Source organism: Stegostoma tigrinum, chromosome 1 (genome assembly GCF_030684315.1).
Source record: "Stegostoma tigrinum isolate sSteTig4 chromosome 1, sSteTig4.hap1, whole genome shotgun sequence".
NCBI classification, from domain to species: domain Eukaryota; kingdom Metazoa; phylum Chordata; class Chondrichthyes; order Orectolobiformes; family Stegostomatidae; genus Stegostoma; species Stegostoma tigrinum.
Window position 1 is genome coordinate 123,878,140 of NC_081354.1, and position 18,625 is coordinate 123,896,764.

General features: G+C 41.2%; 1 protein-coding gene across 6 annotated transcripts in view; it reads left to right on the plus strand.

The window, feature by feature from the left end:
• mier3b (mesoderm induction early response 1, family member 3 b) overlaps positions 1-18,625 on the plus strand; it is a 75,623-nt gene that overhangs the window by 42,905 nt on the left and 14,093 nt on the right. For all 6 annotated transcript variants that reach the window (XM_048533644.2, XM_048533620.2, XM_048533626.2 and 3 more), the window contains 5 exons: positions 1,197-1,269; positions 5,487-5,638; positions 8,323-8,404; positions 9,158-9,252; positions 16,488-16,615. In XM_048533644.2, coding sequence (XP_048389601.1) covers positions 1,197-1,269; positions 5,487-5,638; positions 8,323-8,404; positions 9,158-9,252; positions 16,488-16,615 — 530 coding nt within the window. The remainder of the gene's footprint in view (positions 1-1,196; positions 1,270-5,486; positions 5,639-8,322; positions 8,405-9,157; positions 9,253-16,487; positions 16,616-18,625) is intronic.

Sequence of the window (18,625 nt, forward strand, 5' to 3'; positions counted from 1 at the left end):
TTCTATTTTGTGTCTCCCTACTTTCCACCTAAATGTGCTCACGTGTATTCAGACAGGATTCAAGGCACTTGCTGGACCTTTGCTATCAATTTATAATAGATTTGATTTATGAGTTTCTTGATGCATGTCTTCCTGATTCTTCCTTAAAGTACCTTAAAGTATCATCTGGCATCCACGCGTCCGACAGGAGTCTCGAGATAGGAAAATAGAGTGATGGCTGTGTTGCTTTCCTAATTAGTCTGGATGATGGCATCCCACTGTTGAATACCACTTCTATTCTGTTACAGCTGAGTTCTGACTCTGACTGGTGATCATGTAAATTCAGATTTCTGAAAAATCTAATTTGGTAGCAATGGAAACAACGATCGTTTAAATGATGCAGCGCCTCCATGATCTCCAGGTGCTTTGAAGCACTTGATTCCCAGTGAAATTGATTGTGTCATTTGAATTTGCTGCAGAATAAAAAATACATACCTTGAGGCAATCCTGTACGTTTCTTGTGGGATAATACAAAGAAAATTATAATTGTTACTGAGTTTCCCTTAATAATTGAGAGATTTCCTGCTCAAGATCCATAGGTTCGATAAATGATGAAACTATTACTTGAGCACAATAAATTTAATGTTCATTTTAGTAATGAATTCTGTGCATCTTAGTTAAGAGAGTCAGCTATTTACACAGTTTATTTTAATATCGTGACTTTGAACTTCATGTGTGGTTGTAACGGATGATTTGTCTATTTCCACATATCATGTAGATTCACTCCCTGATTTCAACTCTTGTCAGAAGTGAAGTGATTTTATTTCCTGTGGATAGAACAGGAAATGAGTTTCAGTAGAACATAGTTCTCAAGTGGTGTGATTTTTATGTTTGTACTACAGAGTGTTGGCCTTTACCATTTATGTTTTAAGAAGCCACTGCAGATCCAAAATCTGTTGCAGTGTAACCTGATGTTGGGGGGATAAACTGAAAGGGAATCACAGTTATAAGTAAGATAGATGCAATTTTCAGAAGTTAAACCATGAGCAGTAGATAATCTGAATTAAAATGATTTAACGTCTTTGTAGCAAAGACCTAGGGAAGGTTGTTTCAAATTTACATTGCAGTAAGCCACATTATGTCTAATCACAATATTATTTTATGAAAAGTAATCTTAGTTGGATGCCTTCAGGTAATATTCGGTTGCATTTATTTAGGAAATAATGGTGGGTTCGGCATATCAAGCTGAAATTCCATCCAGCTTGTGCAGATATGAAGATGGTGATCGAGGTAAGGCATGTGTTTGTGAATTAAATCTTTATTGAAATCAGTGCTAAACTTGAGTGCTCCATACATTTTTTTTTCTTTTAATCACCATTATTTCTAGATCTCAGGGATATTTTTTAGTGGTTTGGAATGAATTGAGTGTATCAGATTAGTAATCACTATGGACAATCCTTTTGTACTGAAATTAATGTCCATAACTTGCACACTATGCCTATTTATTCCTTCTCGCCTCCTCAAGGTATTGGCTCCTTGAAGTAGTTTATGGAACATAAATTGAGTATCCAATGAATGGATGTTGATTCTGGAAATAATTGACAGTGAAGATGTTCTGGCTGATGCCAGGTCTCATTCATTGATTACTGAAGTGCTCATTGAACTACACCTAGCGTCAGTCCTGGCTGCAATTTGAATATTCTAATCCTTGAGTTCACATTCCATCCATGGCATTGTTTTCGTGATATTTTTAACCTTCTCCATATCCAAAATCTTCCTCAGAAATCTGCATTCTTTGAATTCTGACCACTTGTCCATCCCCTACTGTCTTCCCATTATTATTGGCAGGCATGCTTTGCAGCTGCAAAAAGAAAGTAAACCAAAGAAATGTGGATGCAAGAAATCATAAACAAAAACAGAAATTGCTTAGAAAACTCTCTAGGTCTGAGCATCTGTGCAGAGAAAGTGGAGTTAATGTTTAAGGTCCAGTGACACCACCTTGCTTTCCAGCTGTTCTAGTATATAGGTTCTGCAGTTCTGCCCCCCCCTCTTGTTCTTGCCCTCCCCCTCGTTCTTGTCCCCCCCCCCCGATCTGCCCCGTCTTTTCTTTGCTTTAAGATTCCCTCTTAAAATGCATGGCCAAGTTTTTGGTCACTTCACCCAATGTCTCATTTAATCTGATGTTAGCTTTAGTCTGATCATCCAATGATATGCCTTTGTCCATTTTAGAATATGAAAGATGCTGTGATAATCCATGTTGTCATATAGCAAAGATATTCTTCCAGTTTCTGGCAGTAAGGTTTCATAATGTGAACAGTATTCTTAATAAAATTTGATTGCCTCTGAACTTCTGACAAAAAAAAGGAGATATTCTCGTGTCGTTTCCATTTATGTGGAAGTCACAGGGTTGTAGCCATGGGTGACTTCAACTTTACAAATATTGATCGGAAACATGTTAGTTGTAATAATTTAGATGGAACAGATTTTGTCCAGTGCATTCTGGAAGGATTCCTGACACAGTATGTGGATAGACCAACATGAGGAGAGGCCACTTTGGATTTGGTGCTTGGCCATGTATCGGGCCAAGTGTTAGACCTGTTGGTAGGAGAGCATTTTGGCAGTAGTGATCATAACTCTGTTTCTTTCACAATAGTCATGGATAAGGATAGGTACGTATGGCAGGATAAAGCTTATAATTGGAGGAAGGGTAATTACAATTCAGCTAGGCAAGAACTGGGTAACATAAGTTGGGAACAGATGTTGTCAAGGAAGAGCACTGCAGAAATATGGAGATTATTTAAGGAATGCATACTGCACGTGCTTGACATGTTTGTCCCTAGCAGGCAGAGAAAGTGGTCGAGTGAGGAAGCCAAGGTTCTCGAGAGAGGTCAAATGACTGGTTAAGAGGAAGAAGGAGGCTTATGTAGGTTTAGGAAAAGAGGAACGGAGAAGGCTCCAGAGGGATGCAAGTTATCCAGGAACGAGCTGAAGAAAGGGCTTAGGAGAAATATAAGGGTGCATGAGAAAACCTTGGCAGATAGGCTCCAGGAAAACTCAAAGGTTTTTTACACATACCTGAGGAATAAGAGAATGACCAGAGAAAGCATAGGGCCGATCAAGGATTGTAAAGGGATTTTTTGCATGGAGCCTAAAGAGATAGGAGAGGTCCTTAATGAATACTTTTCTTCAGTATTCACAACTGAGACGGACCTAGTTGTAGAGGAGGACAGTGTGAAACAGGCAGGTAGGCGAGAGGAAGTTGATGTTAGTAAAGAAGACTGCTAGGAATTCTGAGGAAGTTGAAGATAGGTATGTTCCCCGGGCCTGATGGGATTTATCCAAGGATTCAATGGGAAGTGAGGGACGAGATCGCAGGGCCATTGGCGATGATCTTTTCATCCTCACTGTCCATGGGTATAGTGCCCGATGATTGGAAAGAGGCAAACGTCATTCCCTTGTTCAAAAGAGGGAATAGGGATAACCCCAGAAATTACAGGCCAGTTAGACTTAGGTCAGTGGTGGGCAAATTATTGGAAAGGGCTCTAAGAGACAAGATTTATGATCACTTGGAAAGGCACAGTTTGATTCGTGATAGTCAGCATGGATCTGTGAGGAGTAGATCATGCCTGACAAAGCTTATTGAATTCTTTGAAGAGGTGACCACACACATGGAAGAAGGTGGAGCAGTGAGTGTGGTATACACTGATTTAAGTAAGGCATTTGATAAGGTTCCCCATGTTTGGCTCATGCAGCAAGTAAGGAGGCATGGGATAGGGGGAAATGTGGCAGATTGAAGTCAGAAGTGGCTGACCCTTAGAAGACAAAGGGTGGTAGTGAGCGGAATATATTCAGCATGGTGCTCAGTTACGAGTGGTGTACCACTCCAGGTCCTCGACTACTTGTGATTTTTCTAAATGATTTGGATGAAGGAGTGGAAGGGTGGATGAGCAAGTTTATGTTGTAGACAGTACGGAGAGCTGTTTTAGCTTACAAAGGGACATTGATAGAATGCAGAAGCTGGGCTGAGAAGTGGCAGATGGAGTTTGAAGAGTGTGAGGTGATTCATTTTGGAAGGACAAACTTGAAAGCAGAATACAGGGTTAATAGCTTCTTGGCAGTGTGGATGAGTAGACGGATCTTGGGGTTCATGTTTACAGTTCCCTGAAAGCTGCCACCCAGGTGGATAGAGTTGTTAAGGTATATGATGTGTTAGCTTTCCTCAAGAGAGATTGCGTTCACGAGCCGTGACGTTATGCTGCAGCTATACAAAAGCCTGGATCGGCCACATCTGGAGTATTGTGTCCAGTTCTGGTCACCACATTACAGGAAAGCTGTGGAAGCGTTGGAAAAGGTGCAGAGGAGATTTACCAGGATGTTGCCTGGAATGGAGGGAAGGTCTTACAAGAAAAGGCTGAGAGAGCCAGGGCTTTTCGCTTTAGAATGATGAAGGATGAAAGGTGACTTGATAGAGGTGTACAAAATGATCAGAGATATAGATAGACAGCCCGAGACATTTTTCCTAGAGTGGAGGTAGCTTTTACGAGGGGACATAGTTTTAAAGTGAAAGGAGGTAGATATTGGGGAGATGTCAGAGGTAGATTTTTTTTAACCCAGAGAGAGGTAGGGGCGTGACATGCATTGCCAGAGAGGGTAGTGGAGTCAGCCTCATTAGGGGCATTTAAGCGGCTATTAGATAGGCATATGGATGATAGTATAAGGTAGTAGTGGAGGTGAGATAGACCTTAGGTTTTGGGTAAAAGTTTGGCACAACTTCTCGGGCCGAAGGGCCTGTACTGTGCTGTACTGTTCTATGTTCATGTGGAAACATACTTTTTAATTCCTAGTTAAATACCACTTCCAAGAGGTATCATGAAAAATCCTTAATTTATTCATCAAGGCTTGTGAAACTCTGAAAGCTCTGTAGTTATCGAGCCACACAGCATGGAAACAGACCCTTTGGTCCAACTTGTCCGTCCTGACCAGACGTCCCAATCTGAACTCGTCTTAAGTCCCTCTAAACCCTTTCTGTTCATGTACCCAGGCAGGTATGCTACTCAGCCTGTCCATATAACTCAAACACTCCAGTCCAAGTGCAACATCCTTGTAAATCTTTTCTGTACCCTTTCCATTTAACAACATGCTTTCTATAGAAGACGACCAGGATTATATGCAATATTCTTAAAAGTGGCCTCACCAATGTCATGTGCAGCTGGAACATGACATTCCAGCTCCAATACTCAATGCACTGACCAATGAAGGCAAGTGTATCAAACACTGCTTTCATCACCATCAACCTGCAACTCCACTTTCAAGGAGCAACACATGATCAAGGGTCTAGGCCCGAAACATCAGCTTTTGTGCTCCTGAAATGCTGCTTGGGCTGCTGTGTGCATCCAGCCCCACACTTTGTTAACACTTCTGCTCAATGTATTTTTTAATTACATGGGTTGAAAATATTTATTGCACTAAAGCTAATTAGTAAGTTTATTTCGTTACTTTATTTCTAGTCTATGAAAATGAGGACCAATTACTTTGGACTCCCTATTTGCTTCCTGAAAGTACGGTAAAGGAGTTCTTGCATGAAGCAGCTAAAAGATCTGCAGATGAGAAAGGCATTGGTGGTATTCCTGAAGGGACACATGTAAGGGACAATGAACAGGTGAATGTTTACTTGATTACAGATCTGATATATGACTCAATAAATTTCGCTAGGGACTGTTGTTTTATTTTCCATGATGGGTTATCAATGCGGAGGTTTGGAAATTTTGTTTTTGGCTACAAGAAAAGGTAGAAAAGAGAAAGGGATGGGAGCTATTGGATGGTTGTCAAAAGTAGTGATCAAAGATATTCTTATAACTCTAAGAAGGAAATATGTACTCAATGGTAAAGAAGAAAATATAGTAGAATTAAAAAATAACAGAAATGGATCTGTTACACTTGAGGCATATGTAGTGTAGTCCATCAAGTAATGGAAAAATTAGAGGTGCATCAGAAAGATAATTCTCGATTGTTTCCAGCCCAAAGAGGAAGAAGCCGCAGCTGAAACTTTCACCTTTGGTTAAAGGGCAATTAACGATTAAACTCAAAAATGCTCAGCTGGGGGAAGGCTCATTTTAGTGAGATGAAAGGATAAAACATCAAATGTGCAATCGTAAATTAAATGTAGGGAAGTGTATCAGCTGTTCCATTTTGATAGGTAAACACAAAAGAAATGATACATGTTTAATTAGGATACAGGAACAGAAAAATCACTGTCTCTTCATTGTTTTCAGGAGAGGTGATGACACTAGGATATTGTGGCAAATATAGCAGTCCAGAGACCCAGGTAAATTCTAGGGAACTGGTAGGAACTGCAGATGCTGGAGAATCTGAGATAACAAGGTGTAGAGCTGGATGAACACAGCAGGCCAAGCAGCATCAGAGGAGCAGGAAAGCTGATGTTTCAGGTCTCGACCCCTCTTCATCTAGACCCGAAACTTCAGCTTTCCTGTTCCTTGGATGCTGCTTGGCCTGCTGTGTTCATCCAGCTCCACACAATGTTGTCTAATATTATGGGGACCTGGGTTTGAAACCTGCCATTGGCAGATTGCAGAATTTGGATTCATGAAGAACTTGGATTAGCCTCCATGAAACTCCAGACCCATAGCAAGTTAGTTTACTGTTAAATGTCTTGTGATTTATCTGGCAAGAAATTCAGTAGTATCAACCATTAAGAAGTTTTTAAAAAAGAAACTGAGGGACGACGTGGGCATGGACTACAGCACTAGAAATAACAATGACATTTGGAAAATATTAAGAGGAGTGGACAAAGCCAGCGTAGGTTAATGAACAATAACAAAAGTTGCTGGAAAACTCAGCAGGTCTGGTAGCACCTGTGAAGATAAAAATCAGAATTTATGTTTCTGGTCTGGAGACCGTTTCACAAACAGGACCCAAAACATTAACTCTGATTTTTGTTTCTTCACAGATGCTGTCAAATCTGCTGAGCTTTTCCAGCAACTTCTGTTTTTGTTCCTGATTTATAGCATCTGCAGTTCTTTCAGTTTTTATTTAATGGCAAATGCAGCTGTGCTGATCCTGCACATTTCTCCTTATGAACATGTTGGCGCTAATTCCAAATTAGAGCTGTGTCAGATAAGGAACAGCTGTCTATTACTGCTGTGTTCGCCACCCACAAAAAAAGTGATACGCAATTTCGAGGAAGCACTGAGGGAGGCACAGAATATGCTGTGTGTAGGGGACTTCAGTCTCAATTATTAGGAGTGGCCCTACAGCATGATGGATCTGGTCAAGTCCTTCAGGGCATAGTTTCTGAACTTGATCCGTGGCAAATTGTGATGGGACCAGTGAGGTGCAAAGATATTTCTCCTCATAGTCAACATCGTATCTGTTGCAGATGCCTCTTTGCATGATAGTATCAGTAAGAGTGACCACTGCACAGTCTTAGTGGAGACTAGGTCCTGTCTTCACATTGAGGGTACCTGTAATCGTGTCATATTGCATTGACACTGCACTAACTGTGATAGGCTTCAAACAGATCTAGTAATTCAAGACAAGGCATCTGTGAGGCACTGTGGCTCATCAACAGCAGCAGCATTATATTCTAATGCAATCCGCCACATTGTGCCCTTTCATTCAGTCTTTCTGTCAGTGACACAGTGTGGCAGCTGTGTGTGCTATCGACAAGATACTCTGCAGAAATTTACAAAGTCTCCCAGACAGCACTTGGCAAATCTACAATTGCTACCATCCAGAAGGACAAGGAAAGCAGACACATGGAAACACCATGCAAATTTCAGTCCCAGCTCCTCTCCACCTAGACTTGGAAATATATCATTCTTTCATTGTTGCTGGGTCAGCACCAAAGTCCTAGAATTTTGTCTCTGACTGTTTTATGGTTCTGACTTCTGCAAATGGACTGCAAGCAGTTGAAGAAGTCAGCACAGAACTGTCACTTGGGCAAACAGGGATGAACAGTAGTTGCCAGCTGTATTAGCGATGCTCACTTCGTGACTGATTTTTATTTCTAAAACTATGCAAGTTTATGTATAGACACTTTTGGAGGTGACAGGACAAATTGAGATGGCTGCTTTCTTTTTTTAAAAAAAAGTCATGCAGAATCCTTAAGGTTTTAAAATCAATACACAGCTTTTTAGATTAGTAAGGTAGTATGCAAGAGGGACTTCACTCGAAATGTGAATAATCAGTCCACTTTAAAGAGGCAGCTCAGTCACTGAAAGCCTTTTAAGGAGCTACTTCTAAGAGTTGACCACCTTCAGTTGTGAAGTTAACAGTAAACTGATTTTTAAGTGTATTTAATCCTTTTATTTTAACTCTTTCCAGGCTTTGTATGAACTTCTAAAATGTAACCATGTTGTTAAGGAGGCACTCGGAAGTTACCACTCAAATATAAAGGCTACACGAGGTGAGTGCCCAAATCTGATAGTGAGGTTGTTAGCATTTAGCTTCTTCACCAAAACCAACAGCAACTTTGAGAGTTCACAACTATGTGGAATAAAATTGAAATCTATCAACGGTTGTCATTAATTCTGTACTCCTCTATAGAATGCATTTTAATGTTCTGAGATCAATTCCTAAACAACTGGAATCTATGAAAAATTTGACTTTAATCCTGTTTAAAAATTGAAAGAGTCCACCTTGTTGAATGAAATATGACTTGGTTTACAGCAAGTGATAATTTTATGATTACAACTAAACATCTGTAAACTCCTTGAAAAGCTAAACTCTTGTAATTGCTTTAACAAATTCGCATGTTTTAAAAGTTAATGTTTTAGTTTCTATCATAATTAAAAAATCTTAATTTCATGACAAGGATTTTTAAAGCTGGTTCATTACTTGTTTTATTTTCATGGGTTTGCTGTCAGTGAGAATACTTGTGATTGGCTGTTTATCCTGTTTGTTGATATCCCTGTTTCTGGACCCTTGGAAAATTTCTTGCCACAGCAGCATATTGAAGTAGTATCATGTTTGGGAATATATATACCACAGAGATCGCAGTAGCTTTCTGCGCAACTCTATTCAAAGTCACCTGCAAATGTTAAATTGTGAAACTTAACCACAAAATCCAGCCCAGCAATGACACACTTGAAACTTAAGAATGTAGTGCTTGTAGAATGTTGTGTTCTGTGATCCTAATTCCAGTTTACATAATCCATAGATGAACGATCTGCTTGGACGGAAGAGGAGTGCAGAAACTTTGAACTTGCTCTTCGACTCTATGGTAAAGATTTTCACCTAATACAGGCAAATAAGGTAAGACAGATTTGTGGTATTTTAGAGTTTGATTTGTGTTTAAGATTATTTAATTAGATCTGTTGGGAGTCACAATACTGGCATTGACCTGGCAATGTAGAAGATTGCTTAAGTACGTCCTGTTCACTAAAAGCAAGACCAATAAATCCACCCATTACTGTCATAAATCCATTCTGAATCATCAGCCAAGTAGTGAAAGAGTCATCAAAGTGCTACCAAGCAACACTCACTCAACAATTACCTGCTCATTAAGGCTCAGTTTGACTTCTGCCAGGCCTACACAGCCTGTGACCTCATTAAATTCTTGGTCCAAACATGGATAAAAGAGTTGAACTCAGGAAGGGAGCACGGACCTTGGTAATGAGGCAGCATTTGACTGAGTATGGTGTCGAGATGTCTTTTCAACATTGTAATCAGTGGAACTAGGAGAAATCTCTCTGATTAGAGTTGTACCTGACACAAAGGAAGATGGTTGTGGTAGTTAGAGGGCAGTTTTCTTGCTTCAGGAGATCTTTGCAAGAGTTCTGCAGGGTAGTGCCTGAGGTCCAACCATTTTGAGCTGCTTCATTGGTGGCCTTTCCTCCATCATAAAGTCAGAGGTGTGGATGTTCACTGCGCAATGTTTAGCACTGTTTTTGACATCTCGGATACTATAAAACAATCAATTTTCAAAGGCAGCAAGACCTGGACCACATTCAGTCTTGGATTGATAAGAGGGAAGTAACAATGCACTATGCAAGTGCCAGACAGTGACCATCTCTAACGAAAGAGAATACAACCTTTGTGGTTTGACATTCAGTAGTATTACCATCACTGAATGCCTCCTTCTCATTCTCCTGAGTGTCACCATTGACCAGAAACTAAATTGAACCTGTCATATAAATACTGTGGCTACATAATAAGTCAAGGCTTGGCGATTTAGTGATGAATTAATCAAAGCCTGTCCAACATCTAGAAGGCATAAAGTTAAATATTAAGAAATACCACTTGCCTGGTTGAGTGCAGCTCCAAAACACTTGAAGCCTGATGCCATCTAGGACAAAATGACCCACTTAACTGCATCCCAACCACCACCATGAACATTCAGGCTCTCTCCTTCCCTCCTCACCCCCACGCGACCACCACTGTGGCTGCAGTGAAACCATCTGTAAGTTATGCTGCCATAACTCACCATGGCTTCCTAAACAGCAATTTCAAAAGCAATGACCATGACCACCTGGAAGGGCATGGGTAGCATACGAATGGGAACACCGTCTCATGCAAGTTCCCCTCCAACCCACACAGTATCCTGACTTGGAACTGCATTGGTGTTCCTTCACTGTCACTGAGTCAAAATCCTGGAACTACGTTTTCATCAGCATTGTGGGTAGACCTCATCTTGAACTGCAGTGTTTCCATAATCCAAATCAACAACACCACCTGGAGAACATCGAATGATGGGCAAAACATGCTGACCTAGCCAATGAAGCCCACATCCTGTGAAGTGGATAAAACAAACGGTTGGGCAAGAATTATGCAATTTGTTTCAAATAATTTCAGTTCATGCTTACGTGAGCATTGCAATCAAAACCAGCATTTATTGTCCATCCTTCCCTAATGGAGAAGGTGGCCAAGGAGTAATGACGAATGTCGGCAGCGTCTTGATTAGATATGATAACATGATCAGATTTATAATTTGAAGCATGAATTTGGTTTAACCACATTTGGAATACTGTGTACGGTTGTGGTCACCACATTACCAAAAGGATGTGGATGCTTTGGAGAGGGTGCAGAGGAGGTTCACCAGGATGTTGCCTGGTATGAAGAGAGGTTGAGTAGATTAGGATTATTTACATTAGAAAGACGGAGGTTGAGGGGGGACCTGATTGAGATCTACCAAATCGTGACAGGCTGGATAGCAAGAAGCTTTTTCTCCCAGAGTGGGATCTCAATTACTGGGGGGGTGGTCGGGGGGGGTCACGATTTCAAGGTTAGAGGGGGAAAAGTTTAAGGGAGATATGTGTGGAAAGTTCTTAACACAGAGGGTGTTGGGTGCCTGGAACTTGTTGCCGGCGGAGGTAGTAGAGTCTGGCATGAAAGCGTCATTTAAGATGTATCTAGACAGATACATGAATGGGCAGGGAGCAGAGGGATACAAATAGTTGGAAAATAGTTGACAGGTTGAGATAGAGGATCTGGACTGGCGCAGGCTTGGAGGGCCGAAGGGCCTGTTCCTGTGCTGTAATTCTCTTTGTTCTTTGAATAATGAGTTGGGAAGTGTATTCCCTAGTTCTGAATATAATGAAGACACCCACAAGTTTTTCAGCCCAGGGATATTTGATTGTTAACAAACGGAGTCAGAGAGTCATACAGATGAAAACAGACCCTTCAGTCCAATTAGTCCGCACCGACCACGTTCCTAAACTAAACTAGTCCCACTTGCTTGCGTTTGGCACGTATACCTTCAAATCTTTGCTAATCATGTACTTATCTGAATGTCTTGTAAATGTTGCAACTTTGTCTGATCACCACCATTTCTGGCTCTTCATTCCAGAGACGAACTACTCTGTGTAAACAAAAAAGTTGCCCTTCATGTCTGTTTCTATTTTTTTAAAAAGCTTTCTCTTCTCAATTTAAAAGTGGCCCCCTAATTTTCAACTCTTTCCCCCCCCCCCCGCAACTTTGGGGAAAAGACCCTTGCTATTCACTTCATGTATGCCACTCAAGATTTTATAGAACCTACGCAAGGGTCACCCCTCAACCTCCTACGTTACAGTGAAAAAGGTCCCAGCCTCTCCTTATAACTTAAACCCGCCGTTCCCACCAACATGCTGGTAAATCTTTTCTGAACTCTCTCCAATTGAATGAAATCTTTCCTATAACAGGATGACCAGTACTCCAGAAGAGGCCTCACCAACACCTAGCACAGCCCCAACATGAGGTCCCACTTTCTGTACCCGAAGATCTGAGCCATGAAGGCAAGAGTGCTAAACGCCGCCTTAGCCACCCTGTCCATCTGTGATACACTGGTCACAGGCCACAAGTCTGAAAAACAACCTCCAACACCATCCCATGTGATCTAACTTTATTAATTAGTTTACCATGCGAACCTTGTCAAAAGCTTTACTTAAGTCTACGTAAACAACATTTACTGCCTGCTCTCATCCATCTTTATGGTTACTTGCTCAAAAAACTGAATCAAATTCATGAAGTATGACTTCCCTCCCACAAAACCATGCTGACTATCAAGGGCACAACAGCTCTGATTTCAAAATCATGAAGTGCTTTGAGAGGTTGGTCATAGCCCACATCAACTCCAGTCTCCCAGCCTACCTCAATCACCTACAGTTTGCCTACCGACACAAAATGGCCACAGATGATGCCATATCACTAGCCCTGCACTCATCCCTGAAACATTTGGACAACATGGACACCCACATCAGATTTCTGATTGTTGACTGTAACTCCACCTTCGACACCCTTCTCCCCTCCAGACTGATCTCAAAACTTCGTCTCGATTCTGCTCTGTACAATTGGATCGTCAGCCTTCTGACCCATTGGCAGCCATCAGTGAGGAAACATGACTGCATCTCCTCCACAATAAAGCTCAACACTGGAGCCCCTCAAGGATGTGTCCTCAGTGCCTTGTTGTACTCCTTGTACACCCATGACTGTGTTGCCAAATTCCAAAGAAATGCCATTAACAAGTTTGCTAATGACACCACTGTAGTGGGATGGGTACCTAACTAGGACGAGTCAAAATACAGAAGGGAGATAGAGGGCTTCCTGTTGTGGTACTATGAAAATCATCTCTCTCTCAACATTGGCAAAGCTAAGGAACTGATCATTGACTTCAGAAATAAACGAGGAGAACACGCCCCCCCCCCACCCCCAACCTATTCTACATCAACTGTTCTGGACTTGACAGGTAGATGTGACAGTCAAGAAGGCACAACAATGCCTGTTGCTCCTTGGGTGGCTCAGGAACTTTGGCATGTCCATAAGGCCCCTCACCAACTTCTACAGATGTACCATTGAGAGCATACTGTTCTGGTGCATAACAGCCTGACATGGTAATTGTTCTGCCCAGGACCGTAAGAAACTACAGAAGGTGGTGTGCAAAGCTCCAATCAGCATGGAAACCAACATTCCATCTGTGGATTCTTTTTATGTGGCTCGCCATCGTGAAAAGGCTGCCAACATCATCAAAGACCCATCACACCCTGGTAATGATCTCCTACAATCTCTTCTGAAAGGTAGAAGAATCAGAAGCCTCAACACATGCAGAAGCAGGTTCAGGAACAGCTTCTCTCTGGCCAGTATCAGACTGTTGAACATACTCTAGCCTCAAATAATGTAACCGGCAATATAACCTGTATACTTGTAAGTCTTTTTGATGTGTGCATCCTTTGCTTGCTGTGATCTGCCTGTACCAGTCGTAAACAAAGCTTTTCACTGTATTTCAGTACACGTGACAATAAAATTCATCGATCTTGTAAATCTGTCTTTTAAAGGTGTTAGATCGGACGTGTTCTGAATGCCAAACTATTGTCATGGAAAAAATGGAGTAGGCCATTCAGCATTGGAGCTTTCTCTGTTATTAAATATGATCTCAGCTGATCATCCCCTCAGTATCCTGCTCCTGCTTTCTCCCCATGCCTCTGATCCCATTAGACCTAAGAACTGTGTCTAGTTCCTCTTTTCTTGAAAACATCATGTTCTGGCCTCACCACTTTTGCCAAAGAAATCCAAATTTGCCACTGCCTGGGTCAAGATGTTGCTCCTCATTTCAGTCCTAAATGGCCTCCTCTTTATCATTCGACTACATCCCCTAGTCTGGACTTCGCAGTAATTGGGGGTCATCCTTCCTATGTTTAACTGTTTCTCATCCAGTTAGAACTTTACAGGTTTCTGTGAGCTCTCCCTCATTCTCCTTAACTCCAATGAATGTAGTTCCAAACAGTTCAATCTCTGTGCGGAGAGCTGCCTGCGGAGTGGGTTTGTTTGTTAATGTACCATAGAAATAATTCATTGTCCGTTGCAACTTTAATTTTCTCATTTTTGAAAACTTGCTGAACTGTGTAACCAAAAAGGTGGACATGAAAATTTGACAGATTTCATTTGACTTCTACTTGGTTGAATGTCTGCTTAAATGTACTGTCTCAATGAAAGCTGGTGTACCTACATCACTGCCCTGAAAGGAATGATCAGGATCACGCTGTCTTTCCGTGATGGCCCATGTGGGATGGAATGAAGTCTCATTAAATGCCTTTCCTGTTATCGGTAGTGCCAAGCAGTGTTTGTCTTGTTGCTCTGGTTCTGTTTGCTGTCCACTTTTCAGCCATCCTCTCGTGTTTAATCAGAGATTCCAACCTACGATTAGGCACTCACTTAGAGCATGGACTCTTAAATCTGCGAAGGCTCTTGGCTGACGAAAGAAAGAAAATACCAGACAGCTACTGTGAACTCCTCTGTTTGCTGATGACTCTGCTTTTTAATTGCACATTCTAGAAGACATTCGGTTGCATATTGATTACTTTGTCCAAGTCTCCACATCAATCAAGCTTACAATAAGTCTGAACAAGACAATTTTACTAACATTGTACAGGCATAAAATGCCAAGTCATGACTTTACAAGTGACGGTGGATACAGCTGCAGTCAGTCGATAGATTCTGAGATCTTGGCAATATCCTTTGCTGCCATTGCATGTTGGATGAAGAAGTCACCCATTCTTTGGCAAAACTGAGCTCAACATTTCACTGACTCACTTAAAGGCTTTGGAGAGAGCAAAGAGTTTGTGTCAAATTGAGACCTCTTGTAATTTCTCTGACCACAAGTAGACAGTCTCCCTGTGCCCCATGAACCAACTAGAACTGCTCCACCTTTGCTGCTCAAGATCTATGTGCAGCATGAAGTGGCAGGACAACAGTCGTAACTCCAAAGTTCTTGTGTTGCATACCTGGTGTCAAATTCATGTTTACTTGAGCTCAGTTTCACTGTGTTGACCATGTTATTCATATAGAAAATTTGCTTGCAACAAAGCTGGTGTTCTACAGCAAGCTGCACACAGGAAGTCTCATCATTAGATGCCTCAAAGCTCTGTTACAGAAATAACCTGAAACCCAATGCCCAAGTCTGTAAATTGGACTCTTCAACTTTTTGTTGGGGAAGAAATGTGGAGAAATCCAAAAAGCGAAGACTCGTGTCATGGCAATCAATCGAGCACACCATAAAGCCAGTTTCTTCATCCACTAAAAATGTTGCCATACAGACTGATTTAAATTTTTTTTCTGACAGTGTGAACAGACATGTAAGGAAAGTAATTACTTTTAATGCCTTTCCTTCCCAAAATTATTGTAGAAAATAAACAAGGGAAATTTCTAATTTGATGCAGCTTGCCGTTTTACAGGGTAACTGTTCCTATATTTGGATACAGCAATTTTAGACCCGGCAAGTCAAGGTTTGCATGCAGGACCTTTGCATTAATAGGAATGTGATAATAAGCAGATATGTTTTCTGAAATAACAAGGTGAAGAGCTGGGTGAACACAGCAGGCCAGGCAGCATCGGAGGAGCTGGAAAGCTGATGTTTCAGGTCCGGATCGTTCTTCAGAGGACCCAGACCCGAAGTGTCAGCTCTCCTGCTCCTCTGATACTGTCTGGCCTGCTGTGTTCATCCAGCTCTTCACCTTGTTATCTCAGATTCTCCAGCATCTGCAGTTCCCGCTATCTCTGAGATATGGTTTCTTGTAGTTTTGTTAAGTGGTTAATTATTGGCCTGGGCAGGAATAGCTTACTATTTGTCATAATAGTGTCATTGGATTCTCTGCATCCATCTGAGGGGACAGTTCGGGCTTCGTTTAATGTTGCATCTGCAAGCTGGCATTTCTTGACAGCTCAGTACTCGTTGCTCATGCTGTACTGAAGTGTCAGCTTTGTGATAATGAGATGTAAACCTCTGATCTCGTGACTGAAAAATAAGAATTCTGCCATGGCTGATGCGCTGAATTACATGCAAATGAGGGAAATCAATTTAAGCTGTCCTCATTGCTGTCCTATTCAGAAAAGCTTTCGGGGGGTGGGGGGGGTGTGGATGAAATGTGATAACTTATAAATTCGGTGTCTTTTAACTTCATGTTTAGATTTCTTCATGTTTTGTTTGTTTAAGTATCTAGATGGTCTTGGAAAAAGTGCCTTGTTCTAAACATATCTTAGGTTTCCAACTCCACCATTCAATTTATTGGGTTATATCTTAGGTCAAGAGTCGAACAGTGGGAGAATGTGTGGCTTTCTACTATATGTGGAAGAAATCGGAAAGATATGATTACTTTGCACAGCAAACCAGGTTTGGGAAGAAGAGATACAATCTGCATCCTGGAGTTACGTAAGTAGACAAGTTTGTGCTTTTGGAGAAACTCAGTTTCAGATGGAGCTGAATTGTGTTGAGGGACTCCAAATAATATCAGTACATTGATTAGTCCTAAATACTTTAACCAAGTTAATTCATCTTTTTAACTTTGTTAGAATGTAAAGACAAGAGCAGGAGTAGATGATAGTTCTTTCACTACTGAATATGACCATAACAGATTTGTCTCAACTCATCTTTCTGGCCCACCCGTCTCCAATGATTTCCCAAGAAACCAAAAGCATGTCTGTATCAGTCTTAATTCTTCTTGATGGTAGAGTATCTTCGACCTTCTTGGTTAGAAAATTCCAAAGATTCACACCGACTTTGAAGAAATTGCTCTTTATTTCATCCCTAAATGATTGTTTACTTTACCTGACATTGCGCCATGTCCCTATTTTGTGGCTTCCCTGGCCGGGGGAAACAATCTTTGTGCATGTTCTGTCAAGCCCCATCACAATATTGCGTGTTTCAAGTGATTACATGAAGACACCTGCAATTTACGCAGTCTCTTGTTTTGGGACTATCATTTCATCTTGATTATCTGTCTCATGAACCTTCGCTGTATGCTCCCAGTGTGAGTTTTTACTATAAATCCTGAGATTAAAACTATTGACAGTCTGCCAGAAAAACTCAAATGGGCTAACTTTTCTGTCACTTTCTGAATTAAGGTTTGATCAAACTACCAGTAGCTTTTGTAAAACAGTTGTGTTTCATTTCGTTAAGCCTTATTTCCACCATATCAACTTAATGAAAATTTCTGTTTATCAAGTCTACTGTCAAGCAATTATAAAAAGTTATAACTCAGAAGAATACCAGTTTCAAATGATCATAATTCATACAAGACAAACGATAGCTGATTGACTGAAGCACTGCAATGGGGAATTATCGAACACATCACAAGAATTTGGAGCAGGCGTGACCTATTCTGCCACTCAAGGTGGCTCCACCATTCTGTTTTTAAAAAAAAGCTGACCTGACCATAGTTTTAATTCCACTTTGCTGTGTGAGCTCCTTGTCAGTCAAAAATCTCCCAAACTGGACCCTGAATCTGGTCAAATACACAGCCCCTACTCCAGTCTGAAGAAGAGAATTCCACAGACAATGATCTTCTGAAATAGAAAGCCCTCCCCATCTCCATTTCAGACAGAGGACCCCCAATTTTTAAACCATGCCCTATAGTTCTAGACACCTGCCCTTACCCCAAAAAAAACAAGGAGAAGATTATGCTCCCACGTTCCTGGAGAATTCCAAAAGATGCCAAGTTCGGACCTATTTTTTGTTTACGTGGGTGAATTCCTGTGTGTGAAATGTGTCCCTTCACTATCTCCTGCAAAGTAAAACATGCACTTGATATTTAAGATAACAAAGTGTGTAGCTGGATGAACACAGCAGGCGAAGCAGCATCTCAGGAGCACAAAAGTTGACGTTTCGGGCCTAGACCACCTCCCCCCTTTCTGTTGACTTCAATTTTCATAGCGCTCCTTGATGTTCTGGACTCAATCCAATGTTGTCTTGATATGACTCTGCCCATAATTTGAAATAAAAATGTATTTATTTGTAAACGTTTTACACATCAGAAATAAATCGATAAAATACTCTTACAAGAGATGCTGCTTGGCCTGCTGTGTTCATCCAGCTACACACTTTGTTATCGTGGATCCTCCAGCATCTGCAGTTCCCATTATTTCTGATCACACTTGATATTTAAGTTGTTCATTGAATCTTACAGTTCAATAAGGTCACATCTCATTCCCCTAAACTTCAGTCTCTTCAGTATTTCCTCATAAGACAACCCGTTCACCTTGGAATCTGAGCTTCAGTGGTATCTGAAGCTGATTCACAGAGTTGTTATGTTGCAGAAAGAAGCCATCAGGCCCATTGTGTCTGCAACAACTGATCAAACGAGTATCATTACCTCGTGCCAATCTCCAGTATTTTTCCTAATATCTTTGCACACAATTTATATCAAAATAATCATCCAGTGCC